Source organism: Acipenser ruthenus, chromosome 26 (assembly GCF_902713425.1).
Source record: "Acipenser ruthenus chromosome 26, fAciRut3.2 maternal haplotype, whole genome shotgun sequence".
NCBI lineage: Eukaryota > Metazoa > Chordata > Actinopteri > Acipenseriformes > Acipenseridae > Acipenser > Acipenser ruthenus.
Window position 1 is genome coordinate 14,274,121 of NC_081214.1, and position 16,599 is coordinate 14,290,719.

The window sequence follows — 16,599 nt, forward strand, 5'->3', positions numbered from 1 at the left end:
ACTCTCAGTAGCGTACAGTGCACACAGCGATTTCCTCAGAAGAACTTATTGTGTTACATTACCCAGTCTGCTGCTGTAGCATCTTATTTTCAGTCTCATAGCTTAACTAGCTTGTACCAGTGGTATTACGAGTCTAATATGAAAACCAGCTTATTCTAAGATGCAGTGCTATATAAACCAATACATGCAAGGCATTAAAAATAGCAGCTATCTAAAAAAAAAAAGTACTGATAGAAGTGTCTGCAAAGTGTGAATCATCTTGGTCTGTAAAGAAATGCAAAGTCGTTTGTATGGGTTTTAAGGTGAAATAAATAAACTGACTCATCAGCTGAAAAAATAAATGCATTAACAAAATGTAATGCATTTCACTTTTCCCTTAGCCCTGTTTAAAGCTCCAGTGACCTGCAGTCATATTCAATATAATTCCTTGGTTTCGTTTGCTTCGGTTATCTGTTTGTATTGTCTCTTTATTGATGTTTCTTGTTTAAGTGCTTTGGCAAAACCTAATTTTATTTTGTCATGCCAATAAAGCCTTTTTGAATTTGAGAGAGAGAGAGAGCGATCTGGACAGCAAGCTAATCTAATAGACACAGACATACTGCTTTCTGTAAGTCAGATCAGAAATCAATTATTCAAGATGCAAAATGGATATTGTCTTATACAGTTAATAGTCGCACTTATGCTAAATTAATCAAGTTATCAAGAGGTACATACATGATTTATTCCCTCTTATACTTCTATTTGAAAAAAAAATATATATATTTTTGATAAATGGTTTCCACATTACCCAAATTCCACTTCCTATTTCAATTATTTGATCTTGCTTATGAAACAAATATTGTATTAACCAGTAAATAGCTTCACATGATATTTACTGCATGTTTAAACTGTCTTCTCATGATGCTTGCAATTATTATAAATGGTCTTTATTATCTGCAGTAGCATGAATCCAAGCTTTCTATTAGTCTGGGGATAAATGTTCTGTGAACAACTAGATCCTGCTGTTCAGAGATTTCATATTGTGACTAAAGGTGAGGATTACGTGTATGTGTAGACCCTCCTGGAAGCATGGCTATTCCTGGATGAATCATCAATGTCCACACGAAACAAGGGGCATTATACTAAATAATGTTTGTTCTGCCCATCAGTCTGCCCGTGTCCTTCCACTAACGAAGTCACGGAGGTCATAAACACACAAGTAAACTAGTCCTAGGATTACATTTTAAATTATAGCAGGCCTGGGATATTAAAGCGATCTGTACATTTTCTGAATCTTTTTCCTGAACACAGCACCGCATTTAAAAAGAATTGCAGATACAATCATTTTTGCAATTTTAATATTAGAAAAATATGCCCAGTAATCCTGGCATTCCAACCCAAAATCAGCCAATAAGGTACAGTAGATTTGGAGGAGTATTGCGATGGGTGAGGCGAAATGCAAGTACTGTACTGTAAATGATAATGTGATCTAATCTACATATTGGAATAAAAGCCCTTGGAATTTGGGTCCCCAAATGTTTGAATAGATAAAAAAAAATGAATAACAAGTTCAACAGAAGCACTTGTCATCTGTTTCTAGAAACATGCAGTCTTTAATGTTTACAAAGACCACACGGTTTCCTTTTATCTTACCAGAATATTATTTTATTCTTGCCTCACTGGTTTTACATTAGCAGGTATATTATTGCACTTTGTGTCCACAACAGAATCATTTGCAAGCAAAAGAGTGACCTGTTAATTTCTGGTCACCAGTTCATTGATGGCCATACTAGTTGTATTACATGTGGATGTGCTGAAAGAACTGACCTAATGTTATGTATTGCATGTTTGCACAAATCAGTTTAGTAGTGGTAGCATTTAACGATCTAGAAGCAAGAATTTCAAGCTTTAATCGCTGGTAGTTTCAATAGATTTCATCATCATCTCAATCCAGGGTTATCTTTTACAGATAGAGGTTAAAACAAACACCTGTCACCCATCCTTTCACCTCCAGTCTATTCGGTGGTAATAAAGAATATTTCCATAATGAATCTTCAATACCCTCCGTCACCCTTTCAGTCCATTCCACTTGAACACTTGCATCTCCTCAGCAATTACATCACTGTTCATTACACAGAAATGTGTTTCAGCTAATGTAGTTGCATAACATGCTCATTATAAACAACCAGTTCATATTCACTAAGACCTGCATTATTTACCCTAGATTCCACTTCCTAACTATGTATGACTAATGCCACGTTTCCACCTGAAAACTGAGATCGAGCTGAACATGCTTTGAAATCTGACCTGCTCGTTTCTACTGGCAGAACACTGAGATACAATTGATCTGAATGAGGTCACCATCATTCTCAGTTCACATTGCTGCTCATTGGCAAAAAACAGAGCTCTCTCTCTCTCTCTCTCTCTCTCTCTCTCTCTCTCTCTCTCTCTCTCTCTCTCTCTCTCTCTCTCTCTCTCTCTCTCTCTCTCTCTCTCTCTCTCTCTCTCTCTCTCTCTCTCTCTCTCTCTCTCTCTCTCTCTCTCTCTCTCTCTCTCTGAGGATTGTGGGAGGGCTCTGCTGCGGCAGGGTTTGTGAGCTGTGTGAGAGCGGTAGTGGTGAATTTATCGCCATTTACTTATATATTTATTTATTATATATTTATTTAAACGTTTTTTAAAAGTATTTTTTCTATTCTTAGTACTTTTTAAACGTTTTAGCCAGTGTGTGCCCGAAGATGGGCTCCCACTCCGGTGGGTTGGGGGGGCTTACTAGGCGCCACGGTTTTAAAGTTTTTTCCGAAAATAATGATTCTGTTGAAGATGTGCTGCTTGCCGTGGGGCGGGTGGTCGGTTTTGAAAAAATCAAATCCGCCTCACGGATGAACAAAGCTATAGTCGTTTTTCTTAATCAAGAAAATCTGGTTAACAAAATTGTGGAAGAGGGATTTATGTTGAATGATTCTTTGGTAACTGTAACACCGTTATCTACGCCTCTTACCAAGGTAATATTGTCAAATATTCCCCCTTTTATTAATAATTCATTAATTGAAAGAGAACTTTCCAGATACGGTAAAATAATGTCGCCGATTAAAATGATTCCCCTTGGATGTAAAAATCCAGAAATTAAACACGTTATGTCTTTTAGGAGACAAGTTTTTGTACTACTTGATAACCCGGAAAAAAAGTTTAAATGTAGCTTGGCGCTTTAATATAGAAAGCAGGGATTATGTTGTTTTTGCCAGCACAGTGGTTTTTAAATGTTTTTCTTGCGGGGAACAGGGGCACCTTAAACGGACCTGCCCCAAGCTACAAACTGAAGAAGGGACAAGTAGTCGTAATGATGACGGGGAGGCGGCCGCGGTTGTTCAGAGAGCGGAGGTAGAGGAGCCGCCGAGACCTGAGACGCGGCCCAGGAGGAAGAGACCGGAGGAGCCGTGTACCAGCGCGGCTGCAGCCGAACTGGGGGCTGCAGCGTCGGCCGACGCAGACAAGGAGGGGGTGTACGCTGCAGTCATTAAGAAAAGAAAACTTAAAAAAAGAACATCTGCTGCTGCCGACCCGGCGGCGGGTGAGGAGGAGTCTGTGTGGGGGCCCGTTACGGTATCTCACGACAGCGGCGTAGGGTCTCAACCCTCCGCTGTGGTGGAGCCGAGCACCGGGTCTGAAGGGCAAGAGAAAGGCGGGCCTCAACCCACGGATCTCTTGTCTGAGGACTCGGTGCAGGAAGGGAGCGATGTTGGGGGTGATAGCCTCGGGGCTCAGGCAGGCCCTGTTGATGTCCCCCCCAGTGATGAGACTCCTCAGCCTGCTGGGTCGGTAGCGGAGATGCCGGCGGCTGATGGAGATTCTGCGGGCGAGGAGGAGGACGGATCGGCGGGATCGGAAGAGGATGGATGGGAGGATGGGCTCTCCGACACCTCGCAGCTCTCTGACATCACGGCCAGCCAAAGGGGGAAACTGTATTCACTGAAAGAGATCAGCGACTTTCTCGAAAAAACAAAAGGTAAGAGGCGAGTAGACATTAAACCCTTCTTCCCAGACCAGAAACTGTTTTTGTGTTCTGCAGATTTAATTTTAAGGAAATCGACTATAATTGAGTTTGAACAGAAAAAAAGGTTCAGACTTAAAAAATATGTCAGCTTAGTTCGGAAAACGTCTAAACATTTTTAATGGCTATTTTTATTAAGAATTTTTGTTTCTTAACGTGTTTGTTATTTTTGAATAATCTATTTTTATCAATGGAGAAAATTATTTTAGGCTCTTTTAACGTGAACGGGTGCAGGGATTTTAATAAAAGAGCACAATTATTTGATTTTTTAAACAGTAAGCATTCAAACGTGATTTTATTGCAGGAGACACACTCAGACAGCAGTAATCAGTCTCACTGGCAGTCTGAGTGGAGGGGCGACTGCATTTTAAGCCACGGTTCTAATTTTAGTGCTGGGGTTGCTGTTTTATTTTCTCCAGGATTTGGGGCGGAGATTTTATCTATTGAGGAGATTATTCAAGGTCGACTTTTAAAAGTACAAATAAAACACGCTGGTATTTTTATTGATTTTATTAATATTTATGCACCAAATGTTGGGGAGGAGAGGATTTTATTTTTTAAAAAGCTCAGTCAGGTACTCAGGGGTTGCAGTACAGATAATTTCCTCATGGTGGGGGGAGATTTTAATTGTACTATGGATTTTAATAAAGATAGAAACCACGGGGAACCCCATCCCCAATCTGTCAGGGAGCTGGCCACTGTATTAAATACTTTTGACCTGGTTGACATTTGGAGGATTTTTCATCCCACAAGTAGACAGTATACATGGATCAAATGCAATCAAAATCAGCTGTCAGGGGCACGCCTGGATAGGTTCTATACTCCACAGCAGCATATTAACAAATTCATTAAAAGCAGTATAGCACCCAGTAGCCTTTCTGATCATCATTTTGTTTCCGTCACTGTTTCACTACCAATCCAATCACATTCAAAATCATATTGGCACTTTAATAACAATCTGCTACAGGATAAAAACTTCACTGATTATTTCGAGTTGTTTTGGAAAAATTGGCAAAATGAAAAAAATAATTATAGTAGTTTAAGACAGTGGTGGGATATAGGGAAGATTCAAATAAAACTTTTCTGTCAACAGTACACACTCAATGTCACCAGGTCAGTGGATGCAGTGGTCAGTGAGCTGGAGAGAGAGATTGTTGAGTTTGAGAGCCAGCTGGCCAGCGAGAGCAATGAGGGGGCGTATCAGGGCCTGCAGGAGAGGAGGCAGCTCCTGGGCAGCCTGCTGGAGAAGAAGGTGAAGGGCTCTCTGCTCAGAGCCCGCTTTACTGAGCTTAAAGATATGGACGCCCCCACAGCCTTCTTCTTCGGCCTGGAGAGGAAGACAGCAGAGCGCAAGACAATGTGCTGTCTGAGGCTGCCCGGGGGGAGAGAGGTCTCCAGCCCTGCGGAGCTCAGGCGTGTTGCAGTGAGCTTTTATTCTGATCTCTACAAGGCTGAGGGCTGCGACCCGGGAGAGATGGAGCGGCTTCTCCAGGGTCTCCCCAGCCTGGACAAGGAGGAGAGCAGCGGACTGGACATTCCGTTGGCATTCCCAGAGCTCACTGCGGCTGTGGTGCAGCTCTCCAAAGGGAAAGCTCCCGGACTGGATAGACTGCCTGCAGAATTCTACCAGAAGTTTTGGAACTGTGTTGGTGAGGACCTGTACCAGGTCCTGCAGGAATGTGTCCGGGATGGGGAGCTGCCGCTGAGCTGCCGCAGGGCAGTGATAACACTGCTACCCAAGAAAGGAGACCTCTGTAACATCAAGAACTGGCGCCCTGTCTCCTTGCTGTGCTCCGATTATAAACTACTTTCCAAGACTCTCACTAATCGCCTAAAGACCAAGATTGGATCAGTGTTGCACACAGACCAGTCATACTGTGTGCCTGAGAGATCGATTTTTGATAATTTGTTTTTATTAAGAGATCTTTTTAATGTAGCCAAAGTTTTTAATGTTGATTTTGGTCTAATTTCGCTTGATCAAGAAAAAGCTTTTGATAGAGTTGACCATGAGTATCTGTTTCGTGTTTTAAAAGCATTTGGTTTTGGCCCTGTTTTTACTTCTTTTATAAGACTCCTTTATCACAATGTTTTTAGTGTTGTGAAGATTAATAACAGTTTGACTGTCCCCTTCCCTGTGCAGAGGGGGATACGGCAGGGCTGCTCCCTCTCAGGGATGCTCTATGCCCTCTCTATAGAGCCCCTGTTACACCAGCTGAGGGAGAAACTGCCTGGATTGGCAGTGCCAGCTGCACCCGATGCAACCCCTATTAAACTCTCCGCATATGCTGACGATCTCAGCGTGTTTGTTACAACTGACCAAGACGTCGCTGTGCTGGAGTCACGCATTATAATGTATGAAAAGGCAACCTCAGCACGAGTAAACTGGGCAAAAAGTGAAGCTTTTCTTGTTGGCAGGTGGGAGGATACCCCCCCTCCTTTACTGCCTTCGTTTTTAAGCTGGAGTAAAACTGGGGTCAAACTTTTAGGTATTTATTTTGGGAATGAGCAATTCATGCAGCAGAACTGGGAGGGGCTGCTGGACAGGGTGAAGGGGAGGCTGCAGAGCTGGCAGTGGCTCCTCTCTCGGCTCTCCTTCAGGGGCAGGGTCCTCATCATTAACAATCTTGTCGCCTCCATGCTTTGGCATAAGCTGGTGTGCCTGGATCCTCCCCTGTTTTTGTTAAACGAAATACAGAAATGCCTGGTGCAGTTTTTTTGGAGCGGGCATCACTGGCTGCGCCCGGCTGTTTTGTATCTCCCCCGTGAAGAGGGAGGGCAGGGGCTCATTGATATCCCTAGCAGGATGGCAGCGTTTAGGCTGCAGGCTGCCCAGAGACTGTTGTACACACCACAGCTGAGCTGGAGAGACCTGGCGTTTTGTTTGTTGCAGAAGGCAGGGAGGCTGGGCTTTGACAGACATTTGTTTTTAATATCTCTTGATTGTTTTAGTGATACAGGGTTGGAGGGTTTTTATAAGAATCTTTTAAATGCTTGGAGACTTTTAAAGATCACAAGGTCAGAAGAATCACAGAGCACACAGTGGGTTTTTGAAGAGCCCCTGTTTTTTAACCCAATTTTTAAATGCGAGGTTTTTAGCTCTGTTTTTTTATCCACTTTGTTTTTTAAAGCCGGTTTTACTAAACTGGGGCATTTAATTGACTTTAATCTTTTTAGTTGGAAAGCCAGCAGGGTTTTAACCCCTGCACTGAATATTAGATCAGAGCGTTTCCTGGAGAAGGTGCTGAGTGATCTCCAGGCATCTCTCTGTCCGGCACTCTCCCAGTTTCTGAGCAGGTTTCTGGCGGAGCGTGTGGCTCCAGAGCAGGAACCCCTGTTCCCCGCAGTGCTGGTCTCCCCTTCAGTGACAGTGGAGGAAGAGGAGGAGCCGGCTGGAAAGCTGCTGTCACTTAGGAAGGTCACTGAGGTGGCCTTCCACACAATTGAGAAAAAGGCATTGTATGAGATCTGTGTGAAAACCAGACATTTTAATAAGCTGAAAGACCTGGTGGACACTAAGTGGAGGGCTCACCTTAGTGTCCCTGTTGATGAAGTTCCTGCCTGGAGGGTGCTGTATAAGCTTCCCTTGCCTAAGCGCTCCGGAGACCTGCAGTGGAGAGTGCTTCATGGCATTTTTGCCACAAACCGTTATCTTAGCCGAGTGGAACCAGGGGTCAGTGTCCAGTGCCCCTTCTGTCCCGCGGAAGAGACTGTTTTCCATTTGTTTGTGGATTGCCCTCGGCTGCAGCCCTTCTTTTTGTTTTTAGAGAACCTGCTGGCTTCCTTGGGGGTTACTTTTACTAAAACTTTTTTTGTTTTTAGTGTAAAGTATAGTTTTGCACGGGGGGATAGGTGCTCATTGGTTAACTTTGTCCTTGGTCAGGCGAAATTAGCTATTTTAAAATCCCGAAAAAATAAGATTTTAGCCACTGGTTTTATAAATCCTATTAGTGTTTTTAGGATCCTGATGGTGTCAAGGATCAAGATGGAATTTGCTTATTTTAAAATGGTGCACGACCTGGACAATTTTGAGAGACGTTGGTGCATTGGGGAGGGGGTGTGTGCCGTGACTGAGGAGGGGCAGCTTGTTATGCTCTTGTGAGAAACTATGAAAGACTAAGATCTCATTGAACTGGACTTTTTGAAACTGGGATGAGAAATGTTGGATTTGTTATGTTTTTTATTTTGCACCAGTGTTTTTTTTTTTTTTTGGCTTTATTTAGTTTTTATAATTGTTTTCTAATTTATAGAATAAAGGGATTTTAAAAGTCAAAGTCTCTCTCTCTCTCTCTCTCTCTCTCTCTCTCTCTCTCTCTCTCTCTCACTGATAGAGGGAGCTACCTGATGAGCATCCAATGAGAAGGTAGCTGGAGGATGATGTCACAATCTTGACCTGCAGAAACAGTTATGTGTAGGGCTGTCAATCGTTTTTTTGCAAAGAAAGGTCGGTGAAGGGATTGATAACTGGGGTTGGATTTTAGACTTTGTGCTGAAACTGGAGCCCCATTGTTATTGGAAGATTGATTTATTGCTGCTGCTGGAAACATTGCATAATATCCTTCCTTCTGTTCCTTTTCGAACTTGATACACAGCACGACACTCAACATAAGACCTGACCCTCACAGACTGGGAACGCACTCAATATCTGAATTGCTGAAGTGCAGAATCCCTGTTAATCTGTCAGACACGTCACAGACAGAAGCTGGAAACAATATCCTGTCTAAGGCTGAGCCTGAATTTGCATTGGCATTCACAACAAATATTATGTTTGTTTGTTTGTTTGTTTGTTTTAAGTTGTTTTTATAATAGTTTCAAGATTCTTAAGAGGAGAGGGTAATGAATTATCTACTTCTGATTGGCTGAGACCTTCAGAAAAGTTTATAAACTGCAGTAGTTCTTAGGTAAAAAATACAGGAAGTATAAAAAACATTTTTGTTAATTCCTTAATGAGTGTATCGACGCTGACAGGCAGGGAGATTCAATAAAAAAATTAATTATTTCACTTTCAATTTAATTACATTTTTATACATCAATGTGTTTTTTATATGTGTGCTAAGGACAGAACAGTTATTTTGAGGCAGTTAATTGAATAGCTCCTATAAAAGGGAAATAACTTTGGGTTAAAGTGTCAAGTGCCTGTGAAATGACCCCTTATAGTTATATCATTTATGGCTGGTTTCACAGACCCCAATTAGCACTAACCTTGGACTACATAATGTTACCTCAGGTAATGTAGTTCAAGATTAGTGCTAATCAGGGTCTGTAAAACCGGCCACAACCTTTTAAAAGTTTACAAAAGTAAAAGCATAGCAAAGTCTAATAAAGCATGGAGAAAGTATGGTAAAGCACAGGTACAGTAAGCACTGTAAAGCACAGAGAGGTATTGTAAAGCATACCCGATGGCAAACCATGGTAAACTATAGTAAATGCCTTCTATAACCATTATACAATTAAATTGGAAAAGCATGGGAAAACCACAAATTCACCATGCAAATGTACCATTGTAAACTTTTATACGGGGAGTGTTTGAAGTTGTGGATAAACCTTGTTAATCTCTAAGTGCCATGCTCAGATCTCCTCAATCCAGGCTTACCCAGCACCCAGGGCAGTATCATCCACTCGACGATGGTGGGTGGAGGGCCCTGCATGTGCAGGTCTGTGCGGACGATGTGCTGGGAGGCGAGGAGCAGCAGGAACAGGAATGTCAGGTAGGAGGCGGTGTGGCAGATGAACTTGATGAACGGCTTCTTGATGAACAGGCCCAGGCTGCTCTTGGGAGCTAACAGGTAAACCACCGAGAAGACCGGGAAGAGCAGCCCGATGGTGAAGCAGGTCAGCAGCTTGACAGCCCAGTGCCGCCGGCGCCAGCCAGGGAACCCGTCGTACCACAGAGTCGCCAGGAGCTGCTGGCAGTTCGGCTGAGCCACAAACTGGAAGGGAAAGCATAGAACACTCATACACTGTTCAGTATGCCGTACTTCAATTGATCGAACACTCCAGCAGATTCAATATTCTGCATATAAAACCCTGACAACATGTTTCACCCACTTCTGCTCTAATTCGAATCATTATTAGCAGCAATCATCTGCCCCTTGCTGGATGAAAACCAGTCCTTCTATAAACTGGGTGGTGTGCCCATTGTATTCTTACAAATTTCTTACAGGAGTATAGAAAACTATAGAAATATTGCATGATGGTCCTAATGCAATGGAATACTGTCTGTTTGGTTCTGATTTGGGTCACCATCAATGTGTTGGCTGTTTATACCATTTGGATACTATTGGTATGTCCCACTATGGACCCATTCCACCAATCACAGCCTTTATAGTTACCCCTTTGTAACTACCATTGCCAATTGGCTCAGTACCATTACATGGCCATTGTTGAGTAACTGCACCACATTTAAAGATCATTTGGGAAGGAAAGGAACAAATCACACCGCCTGCCATTCAGTCTTGGGGCCTCTCTCAAGCAGAGACTGGCAGTTGTGTCAAATTGTGACACCACTTGTGGTAGCACTGTAATGTCCACACATGCAGATTCTAACCCAGGCCTCCAGAGGTGAAAGATATGAAGGACTAGGGGTTTTCCACACTCCATGTATTCCAACTCTAATTCGTCTATCACAGGCATCCATGTGGGAAATTGAATCCTGATCTTATCCCCAGTTAACATTCAAGACTGTTTCAAGTCAATGACACTGAGCCAAAGATCAAATATTTATCAGCTAATGAATTATTCTGTACCTTGGCTAAGCATATGTGATGGGTTGGATTTTAAAAAAAGGTCACAGGGATGTAAATGTCAAAAAGTGAAAAAGCCAGATTAGCCTTCTGCGAAGTCATTAATGAAGGGACAGGGAAGCAGAGAGTTCTAACCCAGACTGAGGGTGACGAGAGTTCTCCCTGGATTGAGCACTCCTTCAGTTACTTCTTACAGTCACACCATGAGTATTATGGTAAGGGAACGGCAGCCTGATAATTGTGGAGGTGAGATCTCCTTAGTTATATATCAAAACAGAACGTTTAGAGACCTAATCCCTCGAATTGCCATGCTCAGATGCTCTCAATCCAGGCTTACTGAGAACCCAGGGCAGGGGTTTTCATGCATAAATCTAAAGACAATCCCACTGTGACCCAGTCTAATGAATCATGTAGATCCTGGTTGCTATGTTACAGCATGGTAATGAACAAGAAGCCTGCTCTGATACTCTACATCTGACTGTCATCTTTTCAAAACATGGGAGAGGAGAGACTGAAACAGTTGTGCTTTCTGATTTTAGGAGACTCCTGCATGTTGTGTATGTTATATACAAAGTTCCCAGTATACTCCAGTTATAGTATTCTATACAGTGTACTGTGGTATTGTATTGTATACAAGAGGAGCACATTATACAGGGTATCGAACACAAGGCTGCTCAATACAAAGGTCATTATATTCTAATTAAAGTAAAAGTTCAGTTTGTAATAAAATTAAGACATCAGTCTTATTAAAAATGTATATAAAAGTGATCTAAAAAGCTACTGGGCAAATATCCTATTTTAGTACCAGTGAATCAATGAATACAATTAAATAAATCAATGCCCATCAAATGCAAAATTCACCTCTGATGATTTCCCAAAGAAACAATCTGATTTATTTCCCTTATAAATCTCTCCTCATCATTTTATGAGTTCCCTTTTCCCTCATCAAATTAAACAGGACTGAGCTCTTTCAAAGCCATGTAAGTGCTCAGACTACTAACATGTGTCTAATAAGCGTACCGTCGTAATGCTTGTATAATCTACCCCCTTCACTGCCCTCGTTTTGAATGCAGAGAGAAAACTGTAAAACAAAAAAGTCTAGTAGAAAAACATTCCATAAGGAGGCTGTGTGGTCCAGTGGTTAAAGAAAAGGGCTTCTAACCAGGAGGGCCCCAGTTCAAATCCCATCTCACTCACTGACTCACTGTGTGACCCTGAGCAAGTCACTTAACCTCCTTGTGCTCCGTCTTTCGGGTGAGACGTTGTTGTAAGTGACTCTGATGCATAGTTCACACACTGTAATCTCTGTAAATCGCCTTGGATAAAGATGTCTGCTAAATAAACAAATATTAATAATCTTCATAGCTGAAAGCCTTGATTAACCCATTTCTTATTTTATCTCAGAAATAATGCTTGTTTAATCAAATATATTGGTGAAGTTTTGAATTCCACTCAGCAAGAGATGCTGCTGGAAAACAAACTTGTGCTCTTTACCCAAACTGCCCCAGCCTTCTCCATTCTCTAGTAACTCCTGACCTGCTCGCTGTTAACTAGCCTTGTACACACACTGTGTACTCATGCCACGTTTGGGACTGGCTTGAAAGCAGTTTGAAATGAGACTCTTCTCATTTCCATCAGCAGCAGATTGAATCGATTTCAGCTGAGACCTATATAATGGAAAATGAACTCTCCAATGTGAAGCACACAGAGACGGGTGGAAGGGTAGGACAAGTGCAGTTTATGGAATTATTTTGTTAGCATCAGCCAGGTTAAGCACTCCTACGTGTAAATGAAGTTGTGTCTCGTTGCTTCACTATCTGGCCCGCTGTTTATTGTGTTTATTTTTTCAATACTGTACATATGCTAATAATGACCTTTTCAAAAAATGCACCCCTAATGCAGTCTACCAGCTTGTAAAGGTCTGAAGTCATTTCATCTCCTATTCTTCAAGCACAATCCATCTTCTCCCATCAATGGGCTCTGCTTGATTTCACGGTTACTGTAGTCCTGCTATAATACAGATCTACTCAGAACCCACATCTCCTTTTCAACTAAATCAATACCAATATTGTTCTGAAAGTCAGTGAGTTTATTATCTGCTCTTAGCCCTGGTCCAGCCTATTTAACTTAAAAAGCATCATTTTTTACTTTGAAGAATAATCAGGTTTTTTTCATTGGCTGCAAGGTTAACCTTTTCATTGCCTATCATGACAGCCCTATTACACATAATATTGTCGCTGTGGGTGTGTAGTACTATATCAACATGTATACACTTGTACTTTTATGTAAAATCATATTTTAAAAAATACAATGAAGCTGCAAACTAAATAGAAAGAGTAATTTTTTCGCATTCATATTTCACGTCATAATTGTTACACAATCTGTCTTCTCTAAATTCCACTGTTTAATTTAAATTTAAACATGCTTTCTTTTCCATACATTGTACTGTAAAAACCTTTGGAGCGACTTATACAACGGTGTGACCTATAGGCTTTTTCCTGAAATTGTTGTCTCAAAAGGGATGTGGGCACTTATACACCGGTGCGACTTATACACTGGTTTTTACGGTACTTGTTATATAAAAGGAATCCTGCATGAATGTTCATAGAATTCTGTGGTAATGAACACCCATGGTCTATCCTCTACAGTATAATCGCATTTCCTAAGTGTAATATCAGTGTGAATTGGAGCCTTTTGCATTGAAAAGGTGTTAATACTCACAGGCACCGTTGCATTGCACTCCTCACCTCTGTGAGTCCCACAGCTTACTCTTGTTTATCTCTGTACACAGCTGCTGTGGATCCTTTCTCTGCCGGTCTACGCTGTGGCCACTAGGAACACTTGCATAATGAACCCTTTCCACGCTTTCCACTTCCTACGCCGTTACACCACTATTCGCTATCGGAAATCATGTGCGTTTCACTTCATGTAATTACAGAACAGCATCTTTGGGTAGGCATGCTATTCTCACAGTTATTATTCATAAAGGAGTTCTAACCAAAGCTCTAAAATCAATTTTCTTATCACTTAATTAGCAAAGTCATTGCTGGTGCCATCGTTTCTTGTGTTGAAGATTGTTCTTATTTTCTATACCCTAATTAGAACTCTATTAGAATAATTTTAATATAACTCTTTAAAAAAAAATGCTGCAGGTCAATATCACTCCAATGGTCTAACGTGTGCAAACAGATCATGTGCACTGTGATTAGGTACTATATTGTTATAGTATTGTCCTTGAAAAATCTATATATTAAAACAAGTGAGAAAATAAGCAAGCAAATAGCCTTAATCTGAAGTAAGAAACAAACAATGCCAGTGACCTGCTTACTGGATCCTTCCTCCATGGGGTGGCATCTTTATATGTTCTTTTGGGTTTAATCAGGTAGAGCTTGGGGTCTGCTTGATCATACAGCATGTTAGTGATGATGCTAAGAATGTACACTGAACACTGTTACTTCACTCCCAATTCCAGGTAATAAAACACTGTACTTGAAAGCTCTTTGTGTTGTGATGAGAGTTTTTGTAAGTCTAATGCATAAATGACATCAAAGACAATTGTTTATATCAGCACAGTCTAATATTATCAACAGCAACAATAATATGATGCTGTACAGACCCCATGATTCCTGGCATTCCCAGCCTTGTTTAACTCCTTCAAACAACCTACAGCTATGGCCAAAGGTTTTGCATCACCCAATAGAATTAACAAAAAGTTTTCCATATACAATACATTAATATTTAGAGTTTAGTTTCTTTCTCCCTCATGCAACATCAAGATATCTCATTGCCAGTAAATTAATATTTCATACCTACAGTACAGTTGTTGATGAAGACTGCACATCCCCTCTTTGTCTTGCTAAAACATACAAACAACAAGACCTAGATAAACTGAAGCTGTGTGATCTTCTGTCTAGCACTGTCTGACATTAAACCCTGTTTCTTTTTCATGATTGTACCTAAAGCCTTATCTCACATACGTACAGATAAGGTTTTTAATGTAAAGAGCATTGTGAGTGGTGTTTTACAAAGAAACGTTGATAAAAAACCCAACTGTATAAATGGGTAATTGTATGTAAAAATAATGTGATAATTTGTAACAATTGTAAGTTGCCCTGGATAAGGGCGTCTGCTAATAAATAAATAATAATAATAATAATTGGATGTGAAAGACTCAACTGTGGCAGCATCGCTTATATGGCTTGGGACGGAATTCCCAAGACAGCTTCTTGGAACTACCAAAAGCATTCACTGATCTCAAGGTGCAACTAGAAGCATAAAGTACCAACATTTCCTGTACATACAGTATAAAGGCCCAAAACCATGAAGGGTCCAAATTTCAGGTTTTTCCTGCCTTTCACTTATTCGTATGATTCTGCTTGACACACGCATCCACAATGTTTAGAATTCACATCCTAGCCTTTTATTAAATGCATTATGCCTGTATTTAATGTATTTCTATTTTATTTATTTTTTTAATGTACTATGCCCTGTATTTAATGTATTATGCATTGTTCCTCACTATCTTGTAAAGAGCTTTGTGATGGTGGTCCACTATGAAAGAGCACTGGACTATACTGTACTGAAGCCAGATTTGTTGCCTGATTTTCAGAGGTAAAAGCTCTGACCTTTATTTTACTTTTAATTTCAAATAAGTTTTCTTAACATTGAAAGAAAGTATTTCTGCCCTGCGACTTTACATGATAATGACCTGCAAGGAAATTTTAGTTCGGTAGACTGTTTTTTTTGTTAATATTCTTCCTTTTGTTTGATTTCTTATTTCATAAATGAAGCCCAGAGAAATGACACAGGTCCCTTTTTGAAGCACGTTCAAAGCAAAGTGAATATATTTAAATGATCAATGCTTTCAAATCTTCCCTCTCATTTCATATTACCACTAACAACATTATCACTGCCCTCCTTTTAAAATAGTGGGAACCAAGGCTTTAAAATCTATTATCCTACATTTTAAACAACATTGTTAACATTATCATTGCTGCGTCTTTGACGTAGCTATTCCAAATTCTAGCTGCCCGTGACCTACAGCACAGGAAATTAGTCTGTATTAAGATGTATCAGTTAATCTGTAGTTGTACAGTTGTACAGTATTTGACCAATATGCATAACTGAATTCAAAAAAGAGAAACAAGCAAAGAATCAAAGTAGCTTTAGCACAATCAATGGGGGGCAGTGCTGTTGCTAATATTAATAATCTTCATATTAGAATCCAACGCTAGCACACATTCAATTGCTGAGTGTATAACACAACCTTTTAAATATTTCAGATAAGCAAGAACATTATACAGCATGGCTCACGGGAGATATCTGGGTTGGTATAACACTCACAAAACCTCTGTAACATAAAATTAATTTTGTTCCATTGAAATTAAATAGTTTATGCAGAAATGCAGGTACTTCACTCAGGCCACCAACATAATTAAAGAGGCAGTTTGAAACAAACTCCCAGTGCACCACAGCAACAGTAAAAGACATGAAGAAACACGACTGCCAATTACTCCACTCGGACAGAACTCAGTTTAGTGATTCGCTTATAACAAGAGGCGTCCTTGATAAACACAAATAGTAAAACAAGATTCATCTATATTTCATTAGTATAGAGGTGCATCACCCTTGCAACCCACTTCCTCAATTAATGTGTTCAATGAATGAGGATATATATTTTAATTCATTGGAATATTTAAGTATTTCTTATTTATAAATCAGAGATATGGATTCATATATTTTTCTAGTTTACTCATCAGAACGCTTGATGTATAAGCCCAAGGCAATTTAGTATTTATTTGTAAACCTAACAAAATGTACTCCTGATATGTA

General features: G+C 40.6%; 1 protein-coding gene across 1 annotated transcript in view; it reads right to left on the reverse strand.

Annotated features, from left to right (window-relative positions):
* The window catches only part of LOC117430198 (short transient receptor potential channel 5-like), an 81,297-nt gene that overhangs the window by 27,845 nt on the left and 36,853 nt on the right, over positions 1 to 16,599 (reverse strand). The window contains exon 4 of the mRNA XM_034050007.3: positions 9,618 to 9,954. Within this exon, the coding sequence (XP_033905898.1) occupies positions 9,618 to 9,954 (337 nt within the window). The remainder of the gene's footprint in view (positions 1 to 9,617; positions 9,955 to 16,599) is intronic.